General features: G+C 35.9%; 1 protein-coding gene across 1 annotated transcript in view; it reads left to right on the top strand.

The window, feature by feature from the left end:
• The first annotated feature begins 333 nt into the window (after positions 1–333).
• Positions 334–9,082, top strand: part of STPG2 (sperm tail PG-rich repeat containing 2) — a 628,041-nt gene continuing 619,292 nt past the window's right edge. The window contains exons 1-2 of the mRNA XM_024126581.2: positions 334–687; positions 7,997–8,109. Coding sequence (XP_023982349.2) covers positions 579–687; positions 7,997–8,109 — 222 coding nt within the window. The 5' untranslated portion in view covers positions 334–578. The remainder of the gene's footprint in view (positions 688–7,996; positions 8,110–9,082) is intronic.

Below are 9,082 nucleotides of genomic sequence, written 5' to 3'. Positions count from 1 at the left end.
ATGGACCACGGTCAAATTACCCCTAACGCCTTCCAGTGCGCTTTCTAGAGCTTTTCTGAAGCGCGATGCAACGAAATAAGAGGAGCAGCGGGCCTCGGCCCCGCCCTCTGCTGGAGGACGCCGAGAGCGCGGGGCGGAGCGAGTGGGGAAGGCTTGCGGCTCGGTGCGCATGATCCGAGGGCTCGGCCAGGGAAAAGCGCTTGAACCTCTCTCCCAGAGACTTCCGGATGGAAAGAAATGGGCGGAGCCAGTTCCGGAAGCAGAGGGGCGGGCGCGTACTATTTAACCTCCTTCCTTGGAGGAGCGTTTCCGCTCTCGGTTGGTGAACGGATGAACCTGTGGGGTGTGTTGTCTGTGCTCGTACTGCTTTTCAGTTTTCCACGCGGCTAGAAATCGACCTGGGAGTAGTCTGACACCAATGAGCAGGTGGGGCGATAGCCCCTGCGCTAGCACCTCCATTTACAGAAGTTCTTCCCCGGCCTCCTGAAATTGTTGACGGCTTCTTTTTGCTCCACATCTCTTCTAGCCTCCCTGTTTTTAATACCTTTGCAGCTGCCCACCCTTCCCCCCACGCCATTATGTATGCTCGGGCTCCCCGTGTGCTTAGATTGGCTGAAGGTGGCAGCACTGAGGATCATGTGGGTCCTGGATCCTACCAGGTACCTTTCCTGAAGCAGCAGGCAACAGGTAAGGTGTAGAGAAAGGCAAGTCTTCTGTAACAGGCGCCTCACTTTCAGCCTGCTCCGCTTCTGTGTGCCTGAGTTAAACACTATAGTACCCCTTCATAAGTATAACACATGAAGTAGGCAGGGAAAATACTATCCTTATTTTACAGATGATAACTGGTAAAATAATTTGTCGCATTTCACAAGGCCAGTAAGCGTATGGCGAAGACTTTTGATTTTACAGTGGTTGTCCACATCATACTTTAAATGGTACAGATTAGATCTAGGATTTTTATTTCCTGGCCCCGTTGACTACGTGAGTCTCCAAATCTCCTGTGTACTTCTTAGCGCTTTCTGTCTCTTCTTTGTAATCCTGCCTGCCTCACACACCTTTCCTAACTAACCAGAGAAACATTAATTTAGTGAGATATAACTTTTTATTTCTGTTTTGGAATACCTTTTAAAGATAGTCCCATGTATTTTTTCAGGCAGATGCTTCCTATCTTACCATACCCATCTTTTTCAATTTATATAACGAGAGCCTGTTTATCCCACATTTTGTAAAGAAAAGCTGTACTCTTTGAGAGGTGGGGTGGGAATGGATAATTTAAATAATTATTTGCGCTCATTTGTTAGCAATTAGTGGCTAGGGGGTGACTTTTAATAAATACTTCTAATTTGCTTTCTTCTTTTTCTAATCTGATGATTTTTGTGGGGCTTAATACCATCCAAATTACACTTTTTCCCCTATTAGCCTGCATTTTCCCTATTGTCACACTATTCCTGTATTTTTAAACAAATGCCAAGATCCACTACTCTGTTAACATGTTTGATGAGATTAGGGTATTAGGTTGATTTAAGTTTCTCTGGAGTACAAATTTGTCATTTGTCATTGTTTTAATCTTGAATTTTACTGCTTTTCAGCTTCTGCTATTGATATCGGTGTTCTTGGAGCTTATTATGTGGCTTTATTTAATGCAGCTGAGTCCTTATAAGCATTAACTCCCTACCAATTTATTAGCCACCGACGACCACCGAAAATGCTTACACTTATACTTTTCAATCCTTATTTTGACACAACTGACCATTGTCTTTTTAGAGATATTTCTTCCCTTGGTGTCTGTAACATCATTTTTTTCTGGTTCTTTTTCCAACTATTGTCTTGGAACAGTGCCAGATACATGGTTGGGACCTAGTAACATTTGTTAAATGCTGAATCAGGTATCATTTTTCCCCTCTTCAACCAACCCTCCATAGTCTTCTTTAAAGGTTTTTATTTTTCTAAATACCTTTTAAATGTTTATATACTGTACTTCCCATCCTTTGCTTGTTGCTTTTCTCATGTTTACTTTTTCATTCAAATCCATAGCTTCAACTGTTATCTATATTCTGATTCTGATGACTCCCTAACAGTCTTTAGAGATACAGGTGATTCATATCTGTAAGATGAGCTTTCTCCTGATCATCAGGCCTTTGCCAATTACTTTTCTGGACATCTCTACGTGGGTGGTCTCCGGCATCTGAAATTCCAGGTGTCTGAACTTAGCATTTTCCCTACCATCACAGACCCCTTTGAAAAAAAATGCCCTGTCAGTGGCTTATAAACTTTTAGCTTTGGAATTATTTTAGACTCCTTTTTTTTCCTCTGACTGATCACTCCCATTGATCATTAGAACCTATTGATTTTCTCTTTTCATTCTCTCTCAAACTGGTTCCCTTTCTTCATTTAACTGCCCTTGACTTAGTTTGGGATTTGTTATTTTTATTCTGAAATAAACCAATCAACTATTACTGGTTTCTCTGTTTCAGTCTCTAACAACTTCTGTCTTATGTCTAACGTAATCTTCCTAAGATATAATTATGTTATTTGTTTAAAAAATTCCTTTTAACACTAAGGTTAAAATCTGAACTCCTTAACATGGTGCATAAGATTCTTCATGATCCCTAACCTGGTCTCTCACTTAACCTGATCTTTTCAGGCACCACACCTCCACCAGCACTTAACCTACATATCAGCAATTCCAACTTTGCATTGTCTATAAATTCATGTTCATTCACCTCCATGCCTTCGTACCTGCTGCTACCTTTGCTGAGTAATCTCTTTTCTTTCCTTACTTGGCTAATTCCTACTTATTCTTTGAGCCTCAGGTAAAGTGAAGTTGTTCTTTGACTCCACTCTGTCTCAGGTCTTTCTTCTTTGACTCCTAATGACTCAACGCACTTTGATACTATATTGTAATTATCTGTTAACTTATCTGGCTGCCAGATTAAAATGTGAGATTATTGAGGGCAATAACCAAGATCTCGACTGTGTTAGTCTCAGTTTTTAGCTCAATACCTTAACACATATGTAAAAGAAATAAACAGTAATTCTTGAAAGAAAGTTTAGAAAAATCTAATGAGTTACACATAGCAGAATTAAAAACTCATAATCTGACTTGTGTGAACTTTGCTTAGAGATCGGTAACTGGGGTTTGCAAGGCCCTTCTTTTACTGTTTTATAGAATTGTGCCTTGTTGACCTGTGAAGGAAACTAGGAAATTCCATATTTGGGAACTTTGAGCAGCTGCATCCTATAGAACCCTGTTTTAGTAATACTCAGCACTGACATGCTAATGATAATAATCAATAGAGGTTATAGGTGTTTCTTTAGTCATTTCCCTACAGAATTCCCTGGCAAGATAATTTAAAAGTAGCTGTTACCTCTTTCTTAGGTACATTCTGCTTTACACCTCTTTGAGATCAGTAACACTGGACTATACAGAAGTATACACACTTATTTAAGGGTCAGGGAAATTTTGTAGAGTATGATGTAGGAAAAGCGATGTTGGGACTTTATGTAATTTACTTGTTACTTTGAATTACACAAGAGGAGAAGATCTTAGTCTTAGAACTTCAAAAGAAAGGTGCAGATACTCTTTATTCTCAACTTTTCTAATTATCATTTTCCTCTTACTGTAGGCTGCTTGGTCAGTCCTCCAGTGTATTGTCTTCATATTTTCCTCAGAAAATTCTTTCCACATTAATTTTCAAACTTCATTGCCTTGACTTTTGTCCAGTTGATCAGGGATTTCTACCCAGGATTTGCAGCCGGAAAGGAATAGGACTGAGCTGCTCTGATTTCATGAGTGGGAGAGATAATGGATATTCCGATTCCAGATTAGTGAGAGCTGCTCCTGATTTTCTTGCAAATTGTCTGAGAAGCAAGCAAATCTTATCTCATTAAAGCAAATCTTTCCCATAAACGACCAGCCTAGTAAAATATGATAAAAACATAGTCCTTTTAATAATGTGACTGCTCCTGGCATTATTGTGCTAAGGCGTATTTCATTGCTTTTTGAGCTTGATTTACATAACAAATGGTACCCCATATTAGCATATATTAGTTATCTGTACTGGTTCTGTATTATTATCTAGGCTGGGTGACTGGTTCTTAATATATTCTTTGCTAAATTTCTTCTTTGATGGGAAAGCAGTTAGTTTTATCTGCCACAGAAGCAAGAGCTGTCCATGGTCTTGTACACCTGCCTATGTGCTTATGCCGGCAATAATGGTTTTATCTTATTAGCCATTCAGAATTTAGGGAGACCATTTCAGGGAATTCTGTCTTTATTTAAGTTTAAATAAAAATATGTATGTGATTGCTATATAAATGTTGATGTCCCTGAAGATGAGTATATGTTTCAAAGATCTAGCTATTCCTTTTATGTGAAGAATGCCCTGCTTGCTTTGTACTGTAGTTGTGGCTGCAGAACTTGTCCTTTATCCCACGCCGCCCACCTTCTTTCTCAAAAAATAGACTGACTTTTATTGCTTCATGCCAGTCTGATTTATCTTCTGCTGTTGGTGCCACAAACTTAATATATCTCAAATTGAACTTACTTCGTTCTTCTTGAATCTTATCTTCTCCTATATTCTTCATTTCTTCTTTCTACCTGACAGTTTGGTTTATCATTTATTGTTGGAACTTAACATGTCAGTATAGTCATATGTCCCAAATCAAACTTTTAATTTTTCACTCCACCAACCCTAATATGCCAGAATTGTCTTCTCCTATATTTTGTATCTTAATTATTAGCAGCACTGTTTGTAATGTAATTGTTTGTTTATTTGTTTGGCTTCCCCACTATTTGAGGCAAGGGTTTTAGCTTATTCATTATTGTACCCTAACTGCCTCTCTCTGACACGTAATAAAGCATTCAGTATTGCTGAAAGAATGACTAAAGGTGTAGTTTAGAATATCACCTATTCTATATTTATTGTTTAATATGCACGACAGTATGATAGGGAGACCAACCATCCTGGTTTATCTGGGAATGTCCTGATTTTAGCACTACAAGTCCTGTGTCCTGGGCAAACTGAGACAGTTTGTCACCGTAACTGTATACAGTAGGCATATAGTTATGAATAAAACAGAAAAGTCCCTTCTGTTATGGAGCTTATTAGTATAAACATTTAAATTTTCTTGTGGTTTTACTTGAGCTCAATATTTCATACAAACTTTTAACCTATTGATGAAAGATTATTTTGTGATTAATATTGGGAAACATCAATGAAGATTTTATGAGTACTGGCTTTCTTGAACACATGGGGCTACTGTGTAGGGGTTTTTTTCCCCCATTTTTATATGAATTTCAGTATTTTGCAATTCATTTTATGTTTCTTTAAATAGATTCAGTTAGAATCTCTGCCATGTTCTGATGACAGCTGCCTCAGAACTAGCTTGAGCTTAGCTTTCTTAGTTTTCATATCTATCTCACATTACCTAAATGAACATAAATTAAAAAAAATACCTTTAATTGTGAGATGAAATACGGATGCAGAAAATTGCATAAAATTTAAATAACTTAAAGTGAATACTCAAGTAAAGAAATATAACATTGCAAAATTTTCTTTTCCAATCATAACCCTTTCCCTCTCCCCTACAGGTAAGCACTATTCTAATTTTTATGGCAATTAATTCCTTGCTTTTCTTTATGAATTATTAAATCATATTGATGAAATGACCCCTTTAACATAATGAAATGTCTCTCTTATTCCTGGTATTCTTTGTTCTAAAATCTGCTTTGTCTGATTTTAATTTAGTCACTCCAGCTTTCTTTGATACATGGATGCGTGGTATACCTTCTTTCATCCTTTTATTTTTAACCTCTGTGTCTTTATGTTTTAAGAGGGTTTCCTATAGACACCATAAAGTTGTGTCTTGCTTTTTTATCTAATCTGACACTCTTTTAGAATTGGGGCATTTAGAACTTTTCCATTTAATTTCACTATCAATATTGTTGTGTTTAAATTTACTCTCTTGCTATTTGTTATGTATTTATCTCATCTGTTCTTTGTTTCTCTTCTTTAGCTAACACAGTTGAATGATTTGAGTTTTTAAAAAAACGGTTCTGTTTTTATCTCCACTATTGGTTTACTAGCTGTACCTCTTTCTTTTATTACTTAGTGGTTGCTCTAGGGTTTACAATATACATCTCTAACTTATCACAATCTACCTTCAAATAATATTGTACCACTTCATGTATAGTATATGAGCCGTACAACAGTGTGCTTCTGTTTTCCTCATCTCATTCTTTGTGTTATTGTGGCCATATATTTTATTTCTACATATGCTGTAATGCCACAATAAATTGAAATTATTTTTGCTTAAAACAGTCAATTTTTTTTAAGTGATTAAGAATTGAGAAAAAATGTCTTTTATTAACCCACATAAAATTAGTTGTTAATCCCATTCAGTATACTTTTCATTTCAGAAGTTTGATTTGGGTCTTTTTTATATCTTTATCTCCTCATCATGTTCATCTTTCTTCTACCTTATTGAGCATATGAAGAATATTTATAATAGATACTTTAATGTTTTTTGTGCTAATTCCATCTTCTCATTCCTAAATGTGTTTCTTTACATTGACTTTTTTCCAGTTTATAGGACATATTTTCCTGCTGCTTGGTAGAACACTCTCTGGTTGTTTTCACTATTCACTTTATATAATCTGTAGCTTGGTTTCTGTGTGCTTATATGTGTGTTTTGATTGAAATCTGTATCTTGTTCTTTGGTTGCTTACCCCGATTTGGAACATTTCAACTGCTGTCCTGGGTTTCTCGAAACTTGGCTTCCTTTTAAGGATTTCTGTTATGGTCCTTGTGTTGTTTTGTTTGTTTGTTTTTGCTTTGGGATAGCAAATTCAAACCATCAGTCACTAAATTAACACCCAGAGTTTTAACATCATTCAGGAAGCTTTTTCTAATCCACCTCAGTGTGGTTGAGAACTTCTCCTCTTTTTGACCTTCTGGGCATTTTTTAGCACTTCAGATATTTTTCCATGTTTAAAATTATTTTAGTACTTTTCTTAATGCTTCAGTAGGTTGTTGCTTTTTAAGGGTAAGGTCTGCATTTGACTCACCTCTTTAGTGCTTTAATACCCAACACAAATAAATAACTTTTGATTTCAGTTGCATTTTAATACATGAAGGCCTCAAAAGAAACATTATTTCTGGTTTTAAAAATATATTATTAGTCCAGATTAGCAAGCTTTTAAACTGTACTAATTATCACCATAAATATTCATAGTGTACATTGTCCTTAGTTGTGCAAGATTCTCACAAGTTTTGAGTCCTCACTTTCATTCTTTTATTACCTGTTGAATATAGCTGCTCTATTTTCTCTTTAGTATCTTTGTTGATTACACTATGCTCATTTTCTTGCTATATTTATTGAAAATTTTTATCAATCTTTCAGCAGACTAAATCTGTCTATTAAGTTTACTTACTGAGTATGTCTCTGCTTGTATCTTGGATTTATAAACCTTTGTTTGGGGTCAGGCAGTCAAGAAATATTTACCGAGTGCCAACTATGTACCAAAGCGAGGAAACATATTAATTAGTTGCCGTAAGCTCACTTTAAATTATTTCTATCTAGGCTCTGCCTACAAATTCATATATGCTATTCTCTATAATTAATATGTTTTTCCAATATATAAAACTGTGCTCTTCTGAGGATGAAAATATTTTATCAGTTAAATAGAACTTCCATTTTCATCTCAACCAAATATGCTTAGAAGAAAAGAGACTTGTTTTATTTTCTTTAGATATTTTTTCTGGTGTTTAGTAAGTCCAGTTCTGTAGGTTCTTATAGTTAATGTATATTAATACAAATTCTGCTCTTACATAAAATTTTTGAAACGCAAAAACTTCTGTGGCTAGACATTAGTTCTAATAATACAATCTCAGCAATTGAGGTTACCAAATGATTTTATACATTTTGAGTGCTTTTTCTCTGAAATTATTAGAATCCTATCTTATCTGCCGGTGATATGATTTTACTTTCATAGGTGGCTATGCACCATTCCTTTCTTTGGCTGCCAGAGAAATTACTTTTACTGTTGCCTCTAACACTGAGAAAGCTGTTCCAGGTCCAGGACACTATAATGTTTCAGAGGTGCAGGTAAATTTATAATAGTTATAATTGAGTTAATAAAAATCATGCTTTCTTCCTCTAACAGACTAACATGTCATTTGTCATATTTTATTTTCCCTTCGTATGATCTTCTTTCACCTTTCAATCTATATTTTGCAATTAGAATGAGAGAAAAACAAATGTGTTCACTGTCGGTTGTCTGATTGGGTGTTTGTCATTAATCCACATATTCTATAAGACATAAAACATTGTTACATGCCTCATAGACCTTGAGATTCCTGAATGGGAGAATAGGACTACTGAATTAAATAAGGCCCATGAAAGTTGTGCAGATGGTCAAAATATGTAGAATAAGGATGGCAACAGAGTGAAGGAATTGGTTTTTGTGCCATACTCTAAAGCTATAGCTATTGCCATTGTCTTCTATTTCTCAAGAGTCTGTGACCAGAATATCTTCATTGGTCCATTTGTGTTCAGAAATAGTGGTTGTAACTCCAGTCTTTATAATCATTTATATCAAGTTTTCCCTTTTCACATAAATTTTGTACTCATTCATAATGACTCCTACTTGACCCTAGCAGACCTTTATCTCCCCTGTTGGAGGCCCAGATCAAGTCATTGATGCCTTAATTTTTGCATTAGATTTTCTCAATTATTAATGGCAATGATTCTACCAGTTAGGGGTTTTTGGTTGCAAGCAATAAAGTGGATTTTTGAAACAGATACTAGGTTAATCACAGATTTATAGGTAAGGTACTTGGGTGGCTCATAGACTTGAAGGAAGAATTGAGCAGTCAGGACTTAAAGAAGGATAGGACTCCAGGTATTCCAGGTATTTTGGTAGTAAGAACTTCTGCATCATTCAATGGGAAACTGCCATTAGACAACTTAATTCTATAACTTCTTCCACTTTTTATGTGTGACAACACTCAAGATTAAAATCCCCAGTAGGGAAAATCTGATTGGTCCAGTTTTACTATGGACCCACACCTATGATTCC

The sequence above is a fragment of the Physeter macrocephalus genome, chromosome 7 (genome assembly GCF_002837175.3).
Source record: "Physeter macrocephalus isolate SW-GA chromosome 7, ASM283717v5, whole genome shotgun sequence".
Taxonomy (NCBI): Eukaryota; Metazoa; Chordata; class Mammalia; order Artiodactyla; family Physeteridae; genus Physeter; species Physeter macrocephalus.
Note: the sequence above shows the minus strand (reverse complement) of the source record. Positions and strands in the feature narration are given on the sequence as shown.